Below are 25,733 nucleotides of genomic sequence, written 5' to 3' on the forward strand. Positions count from 1 at the left end.
AATTAAGAGGTTATGTTTAGTTATAGTAGTCTTGGGTGTGGTGATTTTTTTAAAAAGATGACTGCATCCCTTTTTAAATAAGAGCATTAAATGCAGTCTGGTTTTTCCTTTCTCTTAAAAGCAAGGTATTGATTTGTCCATTACCGACTTGTAGATTTTGTGCCAGATGTATATTAAATATTTTGGTGCTTTTTTTTCTAAGCTGCCATTCATTTACCTGTGAGATTATTGTAAAAATATTTCTGTATATTTAAATTATCCCTTTAAAAAAAATCTTTTAGTCACAATGTATTTTGACTACTGTAGCTCTGTACATGTTTCAAAGCTTCTGGATTTCCTGTATTCCAGTAAGATTTTGGGGGTTGGGGGGAGAATAGCTACAGAAATTTAATCCACTGGAAAGGGTATTTACAGCATTGTTCTGTGCATTACTGAACAAATGATGAATAACATTTTGTTGTTTACATAATGCACATTTGGTTGGTGTTCACTGTTTTGTGTTAAAGCTTTGTACAAATGTCTTATTTAAAGCTGAAGTCCTTTTTACATAAATTTTCAATTAAAAGGGGAAACTAATTATTTTTTAAATGATTATAAATAGGATTGTTACCAGCATTATTTGTCATCTCCATAACTTCTCAAACAGGATCCTGGATGTTTACTAACTAAATACCGTCTTTACTACTTGAAATGAAGTGACTGCTCCTTTTAATTGCATGATGGGGAAACAAGCTTTTTACTTTGCAGTGCAGAAATTAAAAGGTATGTCCACGCTGCAGCTGGGAGGGCACTTTCTGCGCAAGTAGAAAAACATGCGTTAGCACCACTTGACTAGCATGCTAAAAAAAGCACTGTGGCTTCAACAGGTTGCGACTCAGCCTCGTTGCTGGAATACGTATCCAATGAATTGGGCCAATTTGTACTCTGGCAGCTAGTCCGAGCTGCTGCTCGTGTCCCTGTGGCCACCCTATTTTTAGTGTGTTAATTCAAGCAGAGCTAGTGCATATGTCTACCTGTGCTGGGAAGCACTATCCTAGCTGCAGTGTGGACATACACCAAAGCAAGACGTATTGGGTACACAGCAGCCATCAGTGGGGCCTCCTATTTGCAAAGAGCTCAGTTCAACTCCCCTTGAAATCAGTCTTGCTACTGAGCTCAGTGGGAGCTGGATCAGTTCTTTATAGGTTGGTCACCTAGCACCTTCTTCCCCTCCTGTATTTAAATATGCAGCAGAGAAGCTGGACCAAGGTCCACTTGGAGTGGGGGATGGGTTCCCAGGCAGAGAGCCAGTTCCAGCCACCTGATTCTCATGCTGCTGCAGCCCTTATGTAGCTCTGCATGTTCATCCTGATGTGAAGTTTTGAGAGCTCGGGGCTTCAACTCATTTGGAGGGGAGGGATGGAGGATTCCATGTTCAGTTAGGATCTTTGGTCTGGGGTATAATTTCAGGACTTCATAGTCCCTTCATAGTTTCCCGCTGATGTGAAAGGTTTGCATAGAGACAGGACTGTACAGTCTTTATGTAGTAATTAAACTTGCTGCTGTTTATTTGGTACCTTTGTCACATTCAGTATTGCTTCCCCTTTAGGCCACTGCTATTTCTGCCTTTTCTTTCTTCCTCATCTTGTTCTTCCCTTCAACAAATCCAATCTGTATGTATGTCTATGGCATTAACACTTTGAGCTGACCCACAGAAGGGAGTTCCACCAGCAAACCTGCTGCATGTTGAGAGGGTACAGAAGGGGACCGAGCTGCTTAATGGACAGTAGGAATCATGTTTTTTCTTTTCTTAGCCCAGACAACGGCTCCATTCATTTTGTTGGGAACTTCCTTGGATGGGTCAAAGTAGAGTGTAAATCAGCGGATGGGTAACTTGAATTCCTTAGTCCCTGTGTTAGAATGAGTGGGATGTGGAGGTGATAGTGGGGGTGTTCTAATATTGCCACTGATTATTTTGACTTGTTCTTAATCGGTGCTTTACCCATTTCATGTCAGAGCTGTTACATTAAATGACAACTGAATGCCTCTTCTCAGGACTGTGAGATAGTTCAGTCTGATTAATTCTCTTTCTTAAGCCACTTTCTTCAAACCACACACACACAAAATGCTTTCTTTTAGAGGAACATTTTTTCCAGTTTCTCATCTGGAACATTACTGTCTCACTATCAAATGAGATCTTGTTTAGCTTTTTGGGTGGTCCTGATTTACTAACAGCAGCAGCTAGCTAAACTGTGAGGACATAAGAAAGCATGCTCTATTGATGGGGGGAAGGGGTTGTGGGAAATTCTTTTTATCATGCTAAATATGGACCAACATCCTCTGCTGTCAGATGTGAAACCTACTCCCAGAGAGTTACAAAGCAGCTCCTGCCTTGCAGTGCCTCCTGTGCTGCTATCTACCACTTCATGTAGGTGTGGGGCTCTGGTTTCCTATCTCCTGCCCAATGCAACCTCATCATTGGGTCAAGAGAGCATTATGCCTGTGTGAATTTCACCTGTTAGATGCTTTTTCTTAGCTCCTGCTGCAGACTGAGTTGAAATGTTTCCTCTTTTGAGGAAAAAAGTGGGAAATGGGGCACGAATCACAAATTCCATCTTCCCAAGGGCAAAGTAAAGTGCTTTTCTATGAAGTGCACAGCTACTTCATTCACACTGAAAGGTATAACACACCATCTATAATAGACTTTACATGAAATGTAAATTAAGGGGCCTAATTTCCAGAAGGCTCCATAACACGAGTAGAGAGACCGTGCCAGCTCACAGAAGCTTTTTTTGGGGGAGGGTGGATGAAACAGAAGAATATGTAAAATTAATGTACATCTGTCTGTCAAGACTGAGTCAAGTTAAGTGAAAACAGCCCAACTGCCAAGTATCCTGGGAAGCCCTTTACAGAATTAAGTTCCCTCTAGATTGAGCCATTCAGCTTCTAGAAAAATTGATCACTCTAGCTTAGTGATTCCGTCTTGGCAGTATCTGCACATACACAACTCCCTAAGCACTGAGCTGGATACCAGCCAGACCCAAAGGAACTAAGGCTAGAAGTGTGATTAGAAGAAAGGTTTGCTGCACTAACAGTTTTGAATAGCTTTTATTTTTAGACATTCTAAAAAGTACACAGGCAGAGCCTATTGTTCTTGGGGTATAGAAATAATTAAAAAAAAATCTTAACAAAAGACTTTGCTAAAACCTGGCAGTCTAACAAGCATTACTCCTGTTTTCTTCCTTTATTCCCATCAGACCAAGGCCAGAGCATGATCCATAAACACTACAACATAAACAAGAGAAATCTGTTACTTCTGCTCTTCAGAGCAAATGGTCAGTTGCAGTAACCTAGAGGCTAATCAACATTCATCATGGTGATAGCCAGCCAGCTTCAAGAAACTGAAGAACTAGGCTATGGCAGTTGTAGGGAGCTAGGGGGATTTATCCAAGAAAGGTTATAGTGTATTCATTATAACAGTACAATGTATTTGCGGCTAGAGTCTCCCTTATGTGGAAAGCCACAACAGGGTCAAAGCTCCTTGCTTCTCGGTATGAGAGGAAACTTGCCTCAAGACTGGGCAGTGACTTCATTCTCTTGAGCTAGGGCGTAGGCTGATGGCTGTGTAAATCTTGAGCCACCATTGTTACCATTCCGTCCTCACGAATGGAGCAACCTTCCACAGAACGTTCTGCCAATGGGACTGATCCTGGCAGGGGGCAGCACCTGTGCCTCCCCCTTGACTGGGCATGAAACCCACCAGGAGTTAACTGTGTGGAACTGGTGAGACTACTGTTATGTGCAGGGTTGAGAGGGGAAACATGACTGGGCGAGTGAATCCAACCTCAACTCTTGACCATGCAGTGGGTTTTTTCAGGGGCGACATGCAAAAAGAGCCCTTTACTACACTCTTCCACTTGATTACTCCTATCAGTAATTAGGGAAAAAGGTTAAGGTCTTCTTCAACAAATCACATGTAGGGGAAAATACAATTGATTCACAGCTAGCAGCAACCCAAATGCTCTAACACCAGGCTTATTTGCAGCAAAATGACTACTTAAACCCTAAAACCCCCTTCAAACATTCTGAAGCAAGGGCTTATGGACAAAGGTCAGTGAAGAGAATTCAAACAAAGACGACACAAGTTTATCCCACAGTTCAGGCTTCCCCCATGGCTGATTAGGCTAATGCAGTATTCCATGTGGAATTTAGCAAAAACTACACTAGCAATAGACTGTATGCCAACAGTTGCACCAGGTTGAAAGAATATTGTCTACAACAAAGACCCTACTCCAAATCCCTCGCTGTAGCCATGAAGAGCCAAACCAGTCTAGTTAATACCTAAAGGGGCTGCTGATAAGCAATTGAAAAATAAAAGGAGCCTAACTGGATGTTCCAATAAGATGATGCAGGATAGCGGCATATAAATGAAGCTTCTAACCTAAAACAAGGTATCACTGGAGCTAGCCAGCACCACTTACGGTGTAGCTGAGTGACCAACCAATACATTATTAGTCCCTTTATGAGAAAGCTTAAGCTGCTTTGCTCAAGTGAGGGCTACAAGGGCCATACCAAATTTAGATGAAATGAAGTAAATTGCATCTGTGCTCCTGATTAAGAATTAGAGTCAACAGACTAACAGAGACAGAGCTGCAATGTCAATAAGGCCCATAGGATCCATCCTGACTCAAGTAACCAGCGAGTCAGTAGAGGCAAGAGTAACTATTTTCTTACTGTTGTGATATGTTCTATTTCACCCTGCATTAAGTGTCAATGGCACGAGCAAATATCAACAGGACTGTGACCTCTGAGTGCATAAGATGCTCAGGAGACTGAAGATATTCAGTGGTTAGAGCACTATCTTAGAATTTAGGAGACAAGGGATTCAATTGCTTGGTCCTCACAGAGTTCCTGTAGGATCTCAGGCAAGTCTCTTAGCCTCTGTACCTCCACGCTCTATCGGTAAAACAGACCTAATCCTCCCAGTGGTGATGTGAAGATAAAGACTGTCAGGCACTCAGATACTATGGTGATGGGGGCCATAGAAGTATCTTCGATAGGCTGCAACTATGAGCAGCCCTGATCCAAATTCATAAATCTGCAGCCCAAGTTAAACGCAGGTATGTATTTGTCCTGGTGTCACTCTGGCAGAGAATAATCTTCAGAGACGGCTCTGTTTAGTATGGACGATGGTGCAATCACCTCAGTGAAAGCACACTGATGGATTCCTTTACTTTCAAAGCCTCTTTCACAGATGGTAACGAGCATGCATGGTCAGACAGCCAAGAGCTCATTCAGATCAGCCTCTAACCCATTTAACTTCACCGTATGCCCTTTTTTCTTATACAAGAAAAAGCAAATACTAAATGTCAATTAGTTTTTCTCTACAGCTCCATGAAATCATGCCTTTTCTATTGAAGATGAATGAAAGCCAAGAACATAACTGAACAAAATAGTCCAATCTCTATCGGACTGGAATAGGGAATGCTGAATTAGCTCTGGAGTAGAGGGGAAATGTAACTGAAATAAGTACATAGCCATGGACAAGGTCTCTGGCTAACAAAAGAGAAGTTTGAATGCACCTGAATTTTTCTAATTCATAATACCAAGTTACCATTCTAAGTAGTTTGAAATGTATTCCATTGCCTCTTTGGAATGCTGAAAATCCGCTATCTAATAGCATCTTAAAACTGGCTTTGAAAACACATGGAACCTTTCGAGTCCAGGTATGGCCCATTACCACTAGACAGATATTCAATGGCTTAGGAAGAATACACTGGTTATAAAATCATAGAAATGTACTGGAAGGGGCCTTGCTATGTCATCCAGTCCAGTCCCCTGCTCTGAGGCAGGACTAAATATTATCTAAACCATCCCTGATAGGAGTTTGTCTAACCTGTTCTTAAACTCCAATGATGGAAATTCCACAACCGCCCTAGGTAACTTGTTCCAATGCTTAACTAGTAAGTTTTTCCTAATGTCTAACCTAAATCTCCCTTGCTGCAATTTAAGCCCATTACTTCTTGCCCTGTCCACAGTGCTTAAGGAGAACAATTTATCACAACAACCTTTTACCTTCTTCTCGGTAAATGTTGTCCCAAGTCAAAAATGAAGCATTATGTAAGGATAGCATAAGGCAGCATGCACACCTGCTGCCTGGGCTGTAGCTGTTATATGTATAAATGCAGGACTGCAGTTTCCAGAGCTGCCAATATGGCCATTTTAGTGAATGCATTAAACTCATTATTAGCAAGACTGAAGGGCATGAAACTACATTAATCTAAAATAGGAGAGAGAGGAAAAAAACCCACATATCAAAAGTAGGAAGGCAAATGAAGGGTGACAACTGAAATGAGAAGAATTGCCTTGCTGGTTTAGCAAATTGAAGTATGGAGGCCTATGCTGAGCCTCCATCAGATCACAATTGGTTTCTATGCTCTGGTTCAACCAGAAGTTATGGGCCTGATGCAGTATTTACTGGATAAAAATGTTATGGCCTGTGTTATGCAAAAAGTCAAACTAGATGATCATAATAGTCCCTTCTGGCCTTACAATCCATGATTCGAAGAAGAATTCCATCCTCCCTGCCCTGTCCAATGTTACATTTAATTGTAATGAAGGAGATATTAACGTGCCTGGCAATACATTGTTCTTTGGCCACTTTGCAAACTATTTGTAAATATTACCTGTTCACACCTGGTAACAGAATGACACAAAGTGTGTTATTCTCCAGATTTTTATAAAGCTTTTTGATACTGTGGTCTAGCTTCTTCAGCTTTTTCCTTAGGTCTTGCTCCTGGAATACGAACAAAATGGCACTAGTATTAAAACCTAGGATAACAGGATCTATCAGCAATCCAAGTATGACTGCTGCCTTAAAAGCAGTTGGATTTACTACACTTCCTACTGGGTGTGACTGTACAACACGCAAACCGGCAATCCTTTGTTGGCAGTCTCCAAGACCATGGTTTAAATGGCCATGGATAGATGGTTGGTTGCCTATCTTGTCATTCCTAGGTGGTCTCTCAGAGTTGGAGTTGAAGCATGGTGACTGGGGAACTGCTATGATTAGAAAATATGGCTTCCCAGCTCCCAGAACTGTATTCATTCCAATGTACCTTGCCTTATGATTTACTACAACAAAGGTATTTAACTCACAGAGATCGAGAGTTGTTCCTTTTTCACATGTAAGATGTTATGTGCCGGTTGAATAGGCTTCCCATCATTATGGTCCATATGAGAAATCCATCTGTGGAGGTGGCTAGGAGTGAGAGCTTTCCTGCTTTGCAGTCGGATGCCTTCAGCTCCTTGTCTGTTTATAGCTTTAACAGCATCCAGGGCACTTTCTGAGGTTTGAAACTCTTAAAAGGAAAAAAAAAAAAAAAATACCCTAGGTCAGTAGTCATAGTTCAGAAAACAACTGCTACTCTGCTTTCTCAGCACCCTGAGACTATGGAGCATATGGAGACTAGAGTCACTGTTGTAGCACACTCTCACAAAAGGATTATTGTCTTCTGCTTCAACCTAAACATCAGACTCTGGAGAACCACAGGTTCAGATTCCAGTGGAGTTTGTTCAGCATTTCATCCATCCCTAGGTAGGCAAGCTGAATGCTATGCAGCTTACTGGCTGGATGTCTTTTTAGAGGAGACCATAAATAGAATTCCTGACAAACAAGTTATGACACTTTGTCAGATTGCACCCTGCTTGGCAGCCATCTTCCACCCCAGAGGGATTTCAGCACTGGAGTGTGTATATCGTTTGTGAAGCACTTCGGGACTCTTCTAGATGAAGGAGCTATTAATATATAAAGTAGCATGAATTTTTTAAAAACTCCTATCTTTAGCTGTAAGTTTAAAGCAAAATGTAGCTACATGGGTAACAGGGTTTAGGCAGCTGTCTAGAAACAATGCAGTGGCAATGCATAGTGTCACCTTATTCTGAGCTACAGGGAGTATAGTCTCTGCTAACATCATTGGGAGGCCCAGGTGAGGCGTGTCTGCAAAATCAGGCCTATTGGGTGTTGTGTGCTATATTTACTTACTCAGAAAACAGTAATTTCTGTGCTTCCCGCTTTTGAGATCCCTAGGCAAGAAAAGAGCTTGCAGGTCTTTCAAATGACTGAATTTCTCTTGCAAGTCTGTCTCAGTTAGGGTTTTCTTCACTCCCGCCACATAAATCACACCTTCGTTTTCAATATCCATTTCTAGCTCTTTTATCAGCATGTCACAGTCTAGCATCATCACAGTGACGGGTCTCTGAACCTTGGAGAATCAAATGGAAATACATGTAATGTGCCATTCTGAGCAGTTTTAGGGACTATGGGTTTCAAATCCGCTCTCAGGAATTCTACCTTCTATTTACAAATTTTACAAATTTCTGGGGGGGAAAAAAAATCTAACAAACAAGTTTGTCTAAAGAAAATGGCTGGGTCTGCACCTCTCTAAACATTCCGTGGGTTATAGCACACCCACTCGACACAAGCTCTGGAGGGGTTAAAGTGGCTAGCTGGACCAATTAACTCCCAGGCTTCATCTGGAGGAGGAGGCAGGGATTAATTAGATGAGGCTCAGCTGGGTGGGAACAGGAAGGGCCTGTATAAAGGCCAGGAGCTGAGAGTGATTGGGGGCTGTAGGTAAGTGGTCTGCAGTCACCCTATGAAAGAAGGGAGGTGTGTTTAGAGGGTAATCTACAGTTACTCCCTGGGCAGAAGGGAGTTTGGGCTAGCAATCCCAGAGAAGGGAGGGAGAACCAGAAAGACAATAAGGTATGGGATAGGGCAGATGTTGGCTGCTGCTGAGGATCCCCCGAGCTGGAACCTGACATAGAGGCCATGCCCAGGTTCCTTTACCAGTCACTGGGGAAGTGGCACAGTCCACGCGGTAGAGAGCAGACTATGTGGGATGGTTTGTGCTGAAGACTTTGATGCCCCGGAAGGGGGAAACATGCATCGTGGCCTGGCTGGAGGGCCAAGTCATGAAAGAGGAGCACCAGGAGCTGCAGAGACCGGTTGAGAGAGTGCCAAGGGGCACGTAGCACTGGAAGAAGGAGCTAGTCACCAGAGCATCCAGGTGGCAGCACTCCAGTGGTGAGTGGACCCCATGACAGGCGGATAGCCTTAAATGCATCACTTTACAATTAGCTAGTAGGAATCTAGTACAAGGAATTACTGGCTATATACCATCTGGATAGATGACCAGGTCTAGACACAGCATGGTTGAGACTAGGTTGCCATGGCAACCTTAACTAATACAGTCATTGAAGACCTATAGCAACCTGAATCCTAAGAAGGTTTTACACATTCAAAACACAAGACTGGGAGCCAGGATCCCCAGTTCTTCCATTGATTTACTGTAAAAATCTAGGGGACATTACAACCTTTCTGTAACCAAACCTCTTCATCTATAAAATGGTTTTAATTACTTCTGTAAACTTTATAAATGTGTGAGGCCTAATTCATTAATGCTGGTAACATACTTTGAAATCCTCTGATGAAAGAGGCTACATAAGTACTTCATGTCCATATTTTAATGTAGTGCCATATTTCATATAATTCAGGCTTTTACCATAAGCATATATACCTTAATGCTCGACCCTGCAACTTCAGCTCCATTCAGACTCTCCATAGCAAGTTGAGCAGCTTCTAATACTTCATACTGGATACGGATGTGTGGCTTTTAAAAGAAAGAATATTACACTGACTCTTCTATTGCAATTACAGAAGCCATCTCCTTTCAGAAGTAAGTATTTAATAGGTTTTTGGAAACTATCCTAAGAAGCCTTTTATTTTCTATATGTCCTACTTTAAAGACACAGCATTACACAAGCTGTTTCATAACTTTAACTTAATGAACTCACAACATAATGGTTTGCATTTAAGGGCCTTAATGCTCTTCCCTTCACTAAGGAGAGAGAACCTCCATTGCCTCAGTATAAGGCTTCTTAGCCGGGACTCTCTTTTTATACTGCAGCTTCTTTGAAAGACTATCTTTGTTGTGCTACAAGCTCAAACAGTGGAGTTAAACCATACTGGCTGTTTACATGGCTTTTCTACAATCAATTCTTGATGGTGTTGACCACTCTGCCAAACAAGCAGACCAATCCATTTTTAAGTTGTCCCATCCCCACCATTCCTAGTTAAACAAAACAATTACTTGAGAATGCCCTTTGTATGTCAGCAAGTTATCATTAAGAAGATTCTCTCTGTTATTCACCTGGTGTGTTTCAGTGAGCACAGTAAGTGACCGGATAGGACCACACTTCTTAAATTCTCTCCTTAAAGACTCCAGGCAAAAGTCTTTACCAAATGGACCCACATAGACAGTGCACATGTCAGCCAGCTGGAGTCTCACCTGTAGGAATACAAGTTAGTGCAGGGATTTTACAGAACAAAGAATCCGAGAAATGCTGCGTCTCTCCAAGATCATCATTAGAGAATATTCTAAGGTAAAGCTTTGTTACCTTTTCACAAACTTCAGCAACAAGATCCGGTGCAACATACTCGGAATGCAAAGCAAACTGAATGACACTGAATGAGGACAGAGGAACTTCTTGTATAGCTCTTTCAAGTATCTGGGTGGGGGAGAAAAAATTCACACACAATAATGAGGGTCAAGGTGTGTTGTTAAGTGGTTAAAGCAGGAGACTGGAAATGAGAACTTTTGGCTTCTAATTCACAGCTTTGCCTCTGTCTGTGGGTAATCTTGGACAAGTCACTTCACCTATTTGTAATTCCCATTTATTTATCCATAAAATTGGCGCATTTCAGGACAATACAGGATCAAAATGTATTTCCAAAGATGACAAAACTGATTCCCCCAAGGAAGCTAAGATTGTTGCTGACATTTAGCATTTCAGGTTACTCAACTTTTTTAAATGTGAAAAACACTCAATGTGTAGAATTTCTATTTCTTAGATAGAGCAGTTTGTTCTAAATATGTAAGTTCACTCACCTGTTTATTCAAAGTGTTCAGACTATTCTGACACAGGCCAGAAGAAACCAGTTCCTGTCTGCCCAAAAGGAGAGTTTTTTGGCCAGTCGCGTCCAAATGGTCTAAAAAACTAACAGAGTCATGGTAAATACCAAATAATCTTCAAATCTAACTCTTAGTTTACACCGAATTAGAAACCTTCAGGAAAGTATCTGTTAAAGAAAAATGCTACAGTTCTCTTTGGAAGAGAATTTTAAAAACTACCTTTTCACTGCCTGAAAATAATCATCTCGTGTCCTGAATACACAAAAAGAAAATGAGAATAACAAATTCACTGTTGTGAAATAATCTAAGCTTCTTAATTTTTAAAAACTGTTAGCGTAAGTGTGACTCAATACCAGTAATATATTTTGAAAGGAAGAAAAATATCATTTTAATAGAAAAGTTCATGTATTGCTCTATAATTTCACAAAGAACTAACACTAACGAAGTGGATGTGTGCATTAGAAAGTCCTGCTACCATGGTTTGGGCATGCTTGGAGGTTCACTTGACTGCTTCCATACTCCATTCTGTTGCAGTTCTATTGTGGATTTCTGCTGTGATGACTCCGTCAGGTTTGGGGCTGTCAGTACTGTCTCCAAACTTAGTTCTGCTACCTAGGAAGACAACACACCAATTCCTTTTCAAGGTAGTTTTCAAGCACATGGGCATCAATCCAACAATGTGTCTCCATAACGTCATCTTGGATTGAGAATTTGAAGCCAAGGATTTGGGAAATAGAGTAGTGCATAAGAGCCAATCCTCTACAATTGTGAAAGTGCAAGTACCTTAAATTTAGCAAAAGGCACGGGGGAAAAAAAACTGGAATCAAGATGGGTAATATTGAAAACAGGGAAAGGAACAAAAACATGAGCATAATGGAGAGACTGGAGAGATAAAAAACAGGATATATTTGGTGCATGCCTGAAGATCAGCCAATTTCTATCAAGTCCGATAGTGTCCAAATCCCTGTACACTCCACAAGTGGGGAATGCCCCTCCCAGAGAAGTTAGCAGTCCTGATTCAGCAAAGCACTCTAACATGTTCCTGACTTTAAGCACATCAGCAGTCTCACTGAAGTCAATAGGATACTCACATACTTTAAAGCATAATTATCTTCCTGGATCAGGGCCCACGTGCACAATTATGCTAATGAAAAGAAACCTGAAAGCAACCAGGAACAGTCCACTTTAAAAAAACAAAAACAAAAAAACCCTTAAAAATAGCTCAAGAAAAACATGAATACCCTACAGAGTTACACACCTTTCTGGGTCCCTGGTCAATAAAGTATTTAAGTAATTCAAGTGCAGCTTCAGCATCTTCTGTTGGATCATGACCAACTTTATTTTCACATTGAATTTCCTTCCTAAAAATGTACAGGAAAGTTACCATTCTTCACATCCTAAATGATATCATCTTTCAGAAGCCCCATAGCTTGTTCTTTTCAGATGGTATATTTATCCCCATGCTCAAAGACTGATGGATTTCAATTCTCTCTCAATCTATGTTCTTCTGAAATGCTCCAAAAAACCATTGAACTATATAAAGTATTTCTGCAGTGTTCAACATTGCTTAGTTTTTAAAGATTTCATAGATGCCGTGGTCTATATTGTGCTTTGACACACCTTAGTTATCTTCATCTTCACCCAACTGCATGCTGCTCGTTTCCCTATCTCATAATTTGCAAGTAGCACAGCAGTCTCTACTTACATCTCACCAAACCATTATTACTAAAGAATACATTGTCTACAAAATATACTATAGGATGTTTGATGGCTTGCTATGGAATATCATCAAATAACTCAAACTACACTTGTCAAAGCACATTTTATGATGCACTACCTTTGCATTTTGTGTTTGCTTTGTTGCTAATTTGAAATGAATTTGTGTGAATTAGACACTCCACAGTGTTGAAAAAGAGTATCCTGGCCTCTTAGATATAAGAGTCAGCATCTCACAATTAACAGAATTAGAGGAAGCATGGTCTTGTAGTTAAGGTACTGGACAGGGAGTTAGGAGATCTGGGTTCAATCCTAGTGACTGATTTAGGTGAATCACTTAACCTTTCTGCCTCAATTTCCTATCTGTAACATGGAGATAGTAATCCTTTCTTTATGATGGCTACTTCAACTGTTTAATTTTCAGCACAGGACTCTTAAGGTATGTCTACACTGCACACTCACTGGCAGCAGCATATAGGGTAGGTGAAGTTTTTCCCCTCTGCCAGAGCCTTTCCCCTCTCCAGGGAAAGACTCCAGCAGAAGGGAGGCAGCAGGGCACTAAACTGCTAAAATAGCAGCATAGAAGTAAGAGGCACTGCTTGGGTTTGTACAGAGCCATGTAGGGTATGGTATAGTCGCCTAAGCAGTGCTTCACCATCTACAATGCTATTTATACCTGTGCTAGGGGGCCTTGCAGTGTCTGTACTCCACACACTGCTGTAAGAAGTATGCAATATAGACACACCTTTACTGTGAATACATACATCACCTACTACTGTTACTACTAATCCACATTATATAATGTACATGAAATATTACATTGTTTTAGATAAAAATAAAAACACTGATGCACCAGGTGTAATTATGATTGGTGAAATATTATATAGTGATACTTGCTATCTGTTGGCATAAACTATGACAACACAGTAAAATACTTACCCTAAAACAGCTTTTGCTAAGAATTTTAGCTTGAACCGTCGACCTTTGTGTCTGGCAAAAAGCAATGAGGTGTCAATAACACTGGGATGTATCATCTGGAGAAGAGAGAGCGTCACCAATAATATGATTAAAGAACATCAGTATTATGGATTGTGGTAGTAACTCCACAGTTAACACTGTGACTGGCTTTTCATTATAAGCCCGTTTTTAACCCTGTGACAGCCTCTTATGATCACCCCATGGGGGGTGAGGAAGAAGTGGCAGAATTCCACGTGTGGTGAAATAGACAGAGAAGGGGTTGCAAATGAGGAGATAAATCCTGTGGGCTGGGTTCCCCAGTATTCTCCCATGGAGTCTCTGACTATTGGCCTACATGTTCATCATGTACAGATAGGCCATAGGTGCCCAACAATATACCCTACACACTATCACAAGACAGGTCTGAAATCCCCCTCTACTTAATATAAACTGGCAAAGACGGGCACAGATTTTGCTCTTCAGTTGTAAGAGGATATATTATGATCACTTAAATTTACCATGGGAAAGATTTGTCTTTATCACAACACAATTAGGTGTACCCAGCCATGACTGAAGGGAAAGGAGGATATAGCGTTAAGGCTAGTGTTGAAGACTCTTTAGAGAGAGACTCTTACTTCCAAGCTTCTGAAATACAGCTTTCTAACTTCTTGACTTTTGGGTTTCTGAGAAGTCCTCATGTTTTAAATTAACATATTTTTACACCTTTACACCATCTTACAAAAGCCTGGCAAATAAGAAGTGATTTACAACTCTAAAACAGCATTATTTTGGTTTCAAGGATGAAAAGCACCAGACAAACAGCTGTGGCAGGGCAGGGGGAAATCCTTTTAAGGGCATACTCACTTGTAAAGCTTGGAGGTCAGCATTTAAAGAGTGACCCACTAACACCGCATCACGGGGAAGCAATTTCTTTAGCTTGTCCTGAATCTCTGGGAGTTTTGTTTTCACTGGAAGAAGAATCTTCCTTGTGATTCCTGAGTATCTTCAAAACAAAAATGGTAAATATAAACCAACATATTAGCAACTTCATTTACAAGAGAACATTTCAAGCAAGACATGTAAAATGTATATAAATTACAAATGTGACCATCAGAATTATAACTATGGCTTCCTGTATAAATTATTCTGATGTAAAAAAGACATAGTACAGGTGACTTATTAAACTGCTAGGGGAATGTTCTGGGGCCTGTTGGGAAAAAAAAGGCTGATGACATGAGCAGAAGGGATTTTCCAACTGTGCAAAAGCATGAAATTGGACCCAATCTGCAAATTTTTGGAAGGGAAAGTAGCTTGAATTTTGCCTGCTTTCATTATGAAAGTTCCACACAGCTCTGCTGTTGCTACCCCCGTGAGATGATGTGCTCTTTTACAGATGTAGAAACTGAGCCACAGAGTAGAGGCCTGGCTTGCTATCTCATGCTCTTACTACACCATGTCTTCTACAACTAGTAGTAAAAGAGTAACCTGCACTGTGTATCATTGCACTGGACAGTAAAAGAATAACCTAGGCTGGACCATTAATCTGTAATGTGGGCTTTTTTGGAACAGTGCAGAAAGCTGTGTGTGTCAGACACTCTTGAAAGGCTGCATAGCTCAGACTCAATCTGAATGGTTCACCGTTTTACATGAGTGGCGTGGAAGAAGTTTATATGCAGAATACCTGGTGAGGTAGTTCAGTATCGGGGTTTCAGGTTTTATAAGCTCATCCATGATGCACCGACTCTCTGCATCCACCAATGCGACTCTAGTTACTTCATTCCCCTTCTCAGTGAGGCACTGAGAGAAATCAAAAGAAAAGAGTCAAATCACAAATTGGTACTGGGTTTACTGCAAATCAGTTGTCTCAGGAACACCAATTAATTAAAATCTGCTTTGTTTGCAGTAATTGCTATCACCACTAAAAAAGTTACCAAACTAGAAGATTTACCATCTATTACTAGTCTTTAATAGGGCAGAAAGTTCTGATTAATCATTTGAAACCCATTACAAATGTATCTCGTGCACATGAAAGTGTAACACAGTTGATCTTTAGGAGGAGGAACTGATCACACAAAATAAACTTCATACTTTACACCCAGAATACCATGACTGATTTTATTTTGCAGCTGCTTTGCCAAAAAGTGCTAAAGCAAGAGATGGGCCCACCCATTTAAAAAAAGGCACAGGTGATGCCAAAACTAGGCTTTTCTTCAAGGACCAAAGTGCACAAAGGGGCAATCCTCAGCAGGAAGCCTGTACAGCTGTGTTGGCACTGGAGAGAAGGAATACTCCCTGTTCCCTACCTCTAGTTTGCACAGTCTGCAACAGCCCCCATGATTCTCATCACGTCCCTTCTGCAGGGAGAGGGATGATCTGCCTAATAGTGGATCTGCCTCCTGCATGGTGTGTAGGTAACCACTGCAGAGTTGAGCATTGTGCCGTGCTGGGGGAGTTAATGCATAAGTCTTTGCTATGCTGCCATTTTGAGAACTCCCTCACTGTTGCACTAGCACTGGGGAGACTCCCCTGGTGCTCCTGACAGAAGAATTGCTGGTGTAGATGGGCAGCTGGTGTTTTTACTACTGTCTTTATCGGTAGAAATGCTCTAGAACACGGAGAGGGTGGTTGGCTTAATTTTTGGAGCTAGAGAAAGTTGTACGATTCACTTCCTATCCCACTTTAAGACTACAACGTTTTTTTAATACCATTTCACAGTCCAGCCCAAAGAGGGGGCTGCTGTCTGTCCGCGGGCTCTCGCACTGTGTGTGGACATAATTCTCACACCCAGGGGATCCTAGAAAGAAAAATAAAGAGGTCTGAGAATGAGATGTAGAAATCTCTCTTGTAACTCATCAGGTATAGATGAGGAGAATAAAAGCCTGAGATGACTATGGTAAAGAGCCTGCACTCCTTGTGCAACCAAAACTCCCAGTGAAAAGCAATGGGATTTATTTATTTAAATTTACTAGATTGGAATTTTTACTACCAAAAGGTATCTGGACTGACCTTCTAAAGGATAATCATATTTTCTCATCTCTTCCAAGGTTAGAATATAGCTGGTCAAACCATGCTTTTCCTCTCCATATTTCTGAATGATGGGGTCTTTTTGCAGATCTGAGCAATTAGGAATACGTCCACTACAGACAGAAGCTGAACCTGTAGTAAGCAATTGCACATTTAAAAGCTGCCAACAAGTTCATACAATATTCCCTAATAGACAAACTACTGTAAGTAACATGCACACTATGACATTTCACTTTGCAGGGCAGCAGTGTTGCCTAGAGACACAGTACTGAACTGGGACTCAGAAGACCTGAGTTCTATTCATGGCTCTGCCAATGCTCCGCTAGGTGACCTTACGCAAGTCGCTTCATCTATCTCTGCCGCTGTTTCCCCAGCTGTAAAATAGGGATAATGATACTGCCCTACTTTTATACATGCTAAGTATTATAATTATTTAAAATTTTATCTTATTTGTGAGAGGAAACTATTGTTGCTATTAGACTCTTCTATTTGCTCGAAGAAGTTATCTTTCCGCTAGGTGATAGTAGGGACATGTGTTACACTGGGGAAATACAAGTTCTAACAAAGGTGTTTGTTACAGTGTTTATGGAGCTATCCAAGTTCTTATATACCCAACGTCATCGGTATAGTACCTGAGCTCACAAACAGCATGGATTTTATCCACACAATCCCCCCTGGGAAATAAGGACGTATTATCCCCACTTTTCCAGGGTATGGAGGCACAGGCCCAAGATCACAGAGGAAGCCTGTAAATTAGGAACTGAACATGGGTCTCCTGACACCCAGTCCAGTCAAGCCCTCAGTTTACCAGATTAAACCATCCTTTCTACATGTTCTGTTTGCAAGTCAAATTTTTCCTGAAGTTATGCTTTTTTATGTATCTGACACCCCAATCTGTGACTGTGGCTTACTGTCCACATATTAGAAAACTTTATCTATTAGTACATTACAAAGCAATGTTTGCTAATTCATCCATTTAAGAGCCCGATTCAGTATTCTTTGCACTGAGAATTTCCACTGATTTAGGTGGAGATTTGAGTGTGCAAAGAGTGCAAGACTGATCTCTACAATTACAATTAGGATCACGGGGAACATAAACAATGAGAAATCAGCTGTCAACAACCTATGGTTTACCTTAATTCACTGTTCAGCATAACAAAGAATTATTAGAGACTAATGTGGAAGACTAGAAATGAATACCTAATGAGTCTGAATCTATTTCAGAGATCTGCATCTCTTATTAAATATATTTTAGAATGATAGTGTAAATGCTTACAACAGCTTCAGAAGATGATCAAAAATTACAATACTTTGTATCTTTATCCTTTTACAGTTTTGTTATAAACTTCTTTCACATTTACTTTTGGTAATAAGGAAAACAGACTAATAGAAAGTAGCTAGACACATTTATTTCCGAATTAAACCAGTGATTAGTTATATTTTGTAATCCTGCATAAGCCCTATTTAACATGCATTGTATGTGATACAAACAGATTCAAAACATCCTCTAAAATGGGAAAACAATTGTTGAAACTGACTGACAGTGCAAAGCGGAGTACCTTGCTTACTGTTCTGATGTTTCATACTTATTCCTTGTCCACACACACTAGCTATAAAATTAGCTGAAGTCGGCGGTAAACTGAATCTCTATTAATGAACAGAAAAGAAAACATGTGAAAGGATTTTGACACACAAACAAAAGTAAATTTAATTTTGCAATATTTTACAAGTAAAGAACAGTACTATTACTACAGAAATTCTGGCACTTTATCCTTAAGTCTACCCCCAGGCCTAATTTGCCACTGGTATAATTCCACTTAAATCAAAGGAGGGTAAATATACAAGGCTAAGTTAAGTTAGAGACAAAGGTGTCCTCAATGTTTCAATGCAATTTTTGTGTTACAGTGCACATGATTTGCAACTTACTTGAGAAACTACTCATGACATGATGCTTCCTTCACAGGTGATTCACCAGCAACTACGGCTTGGCCTACACTTACCCAGGCGATTCTGCGGCAGTCGACGGGAGTTATGCAAACTACACAGAAAACTTGTGTAACTCCCATCGACTGCTGTGCTTCTCTTCTGCATGCTGTCTTCACAGCACTGCGCCGATAGGAACCGCCTTCCCGTCGACGCAGCACTACGCCACTTGCGGGGGTGGATTAACAGCATTGACTTCTGGATCGACTGAGTGGGTCTTCACTGACCGCTCAGTCGATCCAGATAAGTCGATCTGACGGCGGCGACTTTGCTGCCGTCAGTGTAGACATAGTCTATGCATAAATCCACAACATGCACACTCTGTTCTTAAGTAAAATGCTGTTAATCGTTACACCAGTAAGAGTTAAGGAACAAGCAGCAATGAAAACTGAAGTGACCTTTATTAAAAAAAATATTATCATAATTAGCTTTGCAGCTGCTTGATTGCACCCTATCTTCCTGTCACAAGCTTCCCCCCCTCCAACTGGACCTTCCCTTTTTCTCTACTGCTGTTTCTACATTCACTTACTTGTGGACTTCTCCCATTATTTAGAAAGAAAAATATATTTTAAAGGAAACATTACAATGATTTAGCTAAGTAATACAGGACTCTTTTGTAGCTACTCAATTATCATATTATAGGCTTGTTTTCCAGAGGCAGTCAGGAAGGCTCACTGCAGCATCTCACTGGCAGAAGCAGAACTGATAGTTCCTTGTTCCTGGAAAGTTAGGAAACTGCTCTAAATTAGAGACATATGTTTGCTGAAGCTAAGGGAGAATTTCCTAAGATTGAACTGATTCAAAGTACATTGTTAAAATAAATAAGACGTATATAAAGGGGAAAAAATGTAGCCGGGCAAATTAAAAGAACTCTACTACATCCTACCTTAGCAATAATCTCTTCAAGAAACAGGAGGAACTATTACCATAAAACACAGCATAGTCTGCAAACACTAAGGGCTAGATCCTCAGGTGGTGTAAATCAAGACAGCACCACAGAACTTCTGCCAATTTATACCCACTGAGAGTAAGTCCTAAGTCTACTGAGATATTTATAATATGGTCACCCTCTTGAAGAGGCAGAAAATATTATACACGTAGTGCTGAAATACTGATGCTTTATTTCACATTTTATGACCTCAAAAACTGCAAATCTTTAATCACTCTGATTTGAATATCAGAGCGTGGGCCTTTGCTCCTGGTCTGACAGCAGCTAGGAAGGGAGGGATTCTCTCATATTGCCCCTTGGAATTCAGAGGTGTCCACTTCCCACTGGGAGGAGAATAATTTTACTGTAGCAGTTGAACAGTGGGGCACTGTTGGCTGAAAAAGCTTAATGGGTAAAAATATGGTGTGGGGACTTACATGTCGAAATGCCTTTCTGAGATGTTTGAACTGCAAATAGAACCTGTAGAAATAGAGCTGACTCACTTCCTGCAGAACAATAATCACGACCCTAGCCAGATGTCTTTGGTGATAAATATGGCACCAGCTGCATTAGAAATCAAAAACAATATAGTTATCAATACTTTAAAATTAAGCAAACATAGGACCAGTTCTGCTCTCATGTAAGTCACTGGCAAAGCTCCCACTGACTTCAGTAGGAATCTTACATATTGGTCCATACAAGCACATAATCATATAAACAATGTACATGGGGAAGACAGAGCTGTGAGCTTTACTACAGCATTTATTTGCATAACCTGCCTCATTTACATGTCAAAATTTAGCTGACTCCTCTATATAATAGATGGCCAATACAGTGACAATATTGCAAAGTAATCAGAGGATATCAAAAACAGTACTTATGTGCCTTTAGGTAGGTTAACATATGTACAGTAACAGGTGATGTGATTTTTTTTCTAGAATACAAACCTATAGTATACCTGGGTTGAGTTGCATTGTGATGTTTTTCCAAAGCTGCATACTTTAGGAACTCATACACCTGGTCATGGCTGATTTCACAATTCTCACCAAACAACACAGCTGACAAGCGGGATTTCTTCTCCTACAAAAAGTGAGTAGAAGCAAAGAACCATTTATATGTCCTACTAAGTAAATAATGTAGGACAGTGGTTTTTAACTGGGAATCTGCAGACTATTCCAAAGGCATTTCCATTCAACATTTTTTAGGGGTCCCCAAATGAAAAAAAGGTTGAAATCCAACAATGTAGGGATTCAGTGGAAAAATGAAGGGGATTATATAGCAAAAGGGCATCTCAATACTATTTGTGTGATGGGAAATATTTAATGTTCTTGATCCTATCACTAGATCTCCCTAAATCATTAGGCAAAATTCTCCTTTTGGATCACATGGTATTATTAATTACTAGTTATTTTACAGTAGCTTAAATGCCCCAAACAGGGACTCAGCTGGGCTAGCTCTGGACAAATATACAATAAAGACACTTTCCCCGCTCAACAGAGCTCACAATCTAAGTTAACTCAGCCGTGGTATCCTGCCCTCCCTACGCACCTCCCATTGACATCAGTGCAGTTGTGCCCATTTAAACCAGGGATAAATCTAGTCCTTTCATGCAAGTTTAAACCTTTCTACTCAGTTTACACTATCCTCTGTTCTGGCCAGATAGCTTTTCTTTGTAGAAGCAAGAGCACAATTAAAGGAAAACTGCAGCAGGAAAAGACACAGCGATCACATATGGGAGTCAGAATGAAGAATTCAACACACAAAATTCAGTTTAGCAGTTTGTGGAGCCAGCATGTCTTATTTTGCTAGAGGAAAGGAAAAAAAAAAGTCTTTGGGACCATCATAGGTGATACTACCTGTTGCAATGGAGATTGCATGATCCATTGCAATTTTATACGGTATTCTACATTATACCCTAGTAGGGGAAAGGTGCCATGGCCACAGTTGCTAAAACAAAAGAGAAGTCAAGGAACTATACTACATAGAGGAAAAAAGTAGCTATAGAATAGAAAGTGAGGTGAGCAATAACCATGCCTTGGATGCCTACTGAAAGTATGGAGAACTCTACCACACACGCACACAGGACAAGGAAAACAGAAAGAGTGTATGGATCCCAATATAGGAGGTGTGGTGTGACTCCTGCATGGTGCTGAGCACCCTCAATTCCCACTCTCGTCAATGGTAGTTGAAGGAGAGATCAGCACCTTGCAGGATGGGACCTTGTTTCATTATATAAAGAGCTATCTACACACTAAAAATATTTTCCATAACATACATTGCTGATGCAATTCTGACACATTATGAGTGACAGTCATGACCTTATGAATCATATTACACAAAATATGATAAAACGTATGTAAAGTTAAGGCTTCCCTCATTACATTATCATACTCCTTGTCAAATTATATTTAATAATCTGCTAATATAGAATTGTGCTGGTGCACATATTAAAGCCTTTTAAAATCAGATAAGAAAAGTCTAAAACAAGGTCCCAATTTTTTTTAGGTTCAAGTATTTTTACTAAAATTATTCTTAAACACAGTAGATCATAATAATAGTTTCTCATCTGTCATGCTAGGTTGGACAAATATGTAATGACACTTTTTTAAAAAATGAATCCTAATTAAAGATCTACAAAATAGTCCAACAGCAGTTTCCAATAACAAAGATTACCTGGCAACTAGCAGGTATTTAGATACTTCAGTCTCTAATCAGGTGCAAATACGACTCAACTCACATGTTTTGATGTGCTTATAATTTCCCCAGAGTGGACATCACAGTAATTTTAACTCCAGTTTCCAATGCAGTGTGTCATTATAGCTTTGGGCTGACTTGTCTCATATGACCTTGAGTTATGTTCCACCAGATGTAAATTCACTGATGTAATCTAATGCAATGTTGCTCTAAGATCTACTTTTCTTCAGAAAGTGTGTAGTTGTTAGGTGTGGGTCATGTTTATTTCTATGAAATTTTCCTTTTTTTAAAAAAAAAAAAAAAAAAAGCATTTTCTAGCAGAAGATTTTAAAGTGGAGATTCAAGGTTTCAAGTTTTTGCAGTGGCAACAGAAATTATATCTACTATTAATAGACAACACATACTTTATTATAGTCAATTCTTAATCATAATAAAATGCTTTTACAAGGCCCTAGGTGCCCTAAGAAGTAATTAGTATTACAATAAAATTTCAGGACCATTAAAATAATCATATCAAACAGCCAGTCATATACAAAAAACTCCTTCCTACCCTTTCATCAGTCTAAGAAACAAACCTTCAACCCTCAAAAACCCTATTGAATGGCTGTATTTCACAGCTGGCAAAGTCCACAATGAGCAGCTCAACACTGAGGAACTGACAATAGCCAGGAAAACCCTGAAATGAAGAAAGGGAGCTGGACCCGACGGTCTAGCGAATGAACTATTACCAGTGGCGCCGACTCTTGGTTTGCTCCTGCGTGCCAGCGGGGAGGAGGTCGTAGGGGAAGAGGTGGAGCAGGGGCGGGGAGGGCTGAGGCCTTGGTTAGAGCCACTTGGCCTACGCCTGGGTTCTCTCAAACTGAGTCTGCAGATCAGACCACCTAAACAGCTAAGTGAGAAGGGAAAAGAAAATGCAACATCTTAGGAGAAAAGAGATGGGGCTCTTGAAAAGAAAACAGGATCTGTCTTTTTAAGGGGAGAGAAGAGCTGAGTACTTTTTCTCCTAAATTCTTAAATCTCCTTATCCCCTTTCCCCCTGCCGCTTTCAGGGGTCTCATCTGCAGGTTCATCCTGAGAGAAACCAGGAGCAGGAGAGTTGAGAGTAATTATACACATTGGACTGGTAATTGTAGAAAAGGTCTGTACACTCACATATAATATGGAATATATAACAGGGAGTAAAAACAACAGGAGTCCTGTAGCACCTTAAAGACTACCAAATTTCTGCGGGCATAAGCTTTTGTGGGCTGCAACCCACTTCGTCAGATGCATGAAGTGGGTTGCAGCCCACAAAAGCTTATGCCCACAGAAATTTGGTAGTCTTTAAGGTGCTACAGGACTCTCATTGTTTTTGCTATATATAGACTAACACGGCTACCCCTCTGGAATTTATAACAGGGAGTGTGACATTTTATCCCTCGAGTGCTGGGGCAAAGCAAAAATACCTCTTCAGAAGGAGGTGATCATTTGACCTGAAAATGATGAGCTAATAGATGGATCTTCACCTTCATAGATGTGTAATATAACAAACGATTGATTACACTGATTACCTTATGTTTGTGCTGGCTTTGGCAAGTGTCTTCATCTACCTTCCTTTTCTTTTTAGTTTTCTGGAGTTCTTCCACTTCTCCATTACATTCATTGGGCCTTTTATGTCTAATTATGCAGGTTGCCTCAGCCATTTCATTTGCAAACATTGCTTAGAACAGGCTGTACCTACATTTAAAAAAAATAGAAATTAGCCATATCCTTGGTAATTGGTTTTACATTACAAGAAGTCCAGTTATACTATCATTTTTTAATCACATTAGACCAAATGCTGATATTCAAAGAGCACATCAAGAAACTGAAACGAAAAAGTGAATTCCAGAAATTGTGCACTCCAGAAACTGGCCAACATTAAATGGGGAGCTGATCTCCAAATATTCCGAGAAACCGGTTTCGCCCGGTGTTACTCAACGGCAGAGTACTGTGCCCCAGTCTAGTTGCACTCAAACCATGCATACAAAATTGATACTGACCTCAATTAACTGCGCCACCTTCAGTAAAAGGAAGAGACAATCAGATGCATGATCCAAGATAACTACTGCATGGACACATTCCACCATGCAAGAGGCTGAAGTCCAGAAAGAGTTTTTCTCTGAAAATCCCTTACCCCAAAATACTACTGTGGAAGGCTACACGGTAAAGCCTTACAACAGGACTGGGAACCCACAGGACTCACCGAACCCGCTGCCATAACAGTGGGATAAAAATTCAACAAACAATGTGGGAGTGGGTATTGTGGGCCAGGCCCGGAGCAGGATTAAAAAAAATAGTCCTACGCAGGGCTCTACTACAGAGTAACATGATGGCAGGAAATGCAGATGATCTTGGAGAATCTGGTTTCTTCAGAACAACTCCCCCAGGCACTGACCTCAAATGACAATACTGGTGCGCTCTAACTCAAGCGAGAGCTACAGTGGCAAAGCTGGTGACAATGTGACCAAGTGGAAGCAGAAGAATGACTGCAGAGGTGATTGTTGAAAGCCTAGGCAAACACATCCTGTACTCCTGAGAACTATTCAAGGTCACAGTTAACAGCAGGTCTTGGCTGCTATTTTGGATAGACAAGCTATGACGAAGAAAAACAGAAATGGTTTCTCATTCCATCTGTTTCTAGAAAACCCTAACTTCTATTGTAAGCTCCTATATGGACCTCATACAGCATCTCCGGGTACAGGACCTTGTTCCTTACCTTTTAACCAGCTGGAGGTGATACTAAAATTTGCCTGTCAGGACTCTAGCTGCTCTTGTTTAGTGACTTTCCTCCAGTTACTGAATAGAAGAGGTGAACTGCAGAAATTAGAACAATACATAAAAAACCAACAACTTTGCTACTCTACCTAGTCCACCCTCTTCCTCCCAGAGCAGGATTATCTCCAGACTGGGAAACTTTACCAGACTCCCACTGCCCAGGGGTCAAAAGATGAGTGAGGTCAAAGGGCAAGTCTGGTAAAATGCCAGCCTGATTTAGTTTCTGGGATTTCTTCTAGGACTTTGTTCTTAGACTCCGCTCAGAGCCTCCATCTTTTATATCAGCCTGTGAGTCAGAGAAACATGATGAAGCTCTCTCTCTATCTGTATCTGGCCTCTCTCTTTGAAGCTTCCGCAGCAAAGCCTCCTGGCTTTTGTGGGAAGGGATGCTTCCATCCATGAAGGCTGCTGGAGGCCAAGGTGATGTTTCCATTACTCCAATCTCTTACTACATTGTTTTGTTAAATTCCCTTCTCCTGTAACAGTTTCCAAGCAGCAGCAGCAGAATGGAATTGGTATTATTCTTGTTAGGCTCACTGCTGCCCATAAGGTCCTGAATAGCAGCTGTGAAACTGATGGAGCTTGTGTTAATTTTACTCAGATATAGTGTGGCAAAGCCCTGAGCAGCAGTAGAGGCACTGGTGCTGTCTGTCTGAAGACTCAGGAAAAGAGAGCAGGTT

General features: G+C 40.6%; 1 protein-coding gene across 1 annotated transcript; it reads right to left on the reverse strand.

Annotated features, from left to right (window-relative positions):
* Positions 1-3,076: 3,076 nt before the first annotated feature.
* Positions 3,077-25,093, reverse strand: REXO5 (RNA exonuclease 5). The gene is made up of 20 exons (XM_067551490.1): positions 24,995-25,093; positions 23,808-23,973; positions 20,522-20,643; positions 20,001-20,127; positions 18,212-18,299; positions 16,635-16,784; positions 16,334-16,422; positions 15,310-15,425; positions 14,493-14,631; positions 13,611-13,705; positions 12,214-12,316; positions 11,431-11,567; positions 10,932-11,040; positions 10,441-10,551; positions 10,194-10,331; positions 9,561-9,653; positions 8,024-8,243; positions 7,138-7,340; positions 6,666-6,775; positions 3,077-3,264 (listed from the first exon to the last, which is right to left on the reverse strand). Exons 2-20 carry the CDS (start codon positions 23,952-23,954, stop codon positions 3,195-3,197), a joined length of 2,367 nt encoding a protein of 788 aa, XP_067407591.1. The 5' UTR covers positions 23,955-23,973; positions 24,995-25,093; the 3' UTR covers positions 3,077-3,194.
* Positions 25,094-25,733: the final 640 nt, after the last annotated feature.

This window comes from Emydura macquarii, unplaced genomic scaffold, assembly GCF_026122565.2.
Source record: "Emydura macquarii macquarii isolate MOO-44397 ecotype Brisbane River unplaced genomic scaffold, CSIRO-AGI_Emac_v2 contig_1348, whole genome shotgun sequence".
NCBI lineage: Eukaryota > Metazoa > Chordata > Testudines > Chelidae > Emydura > Emydura macquarii.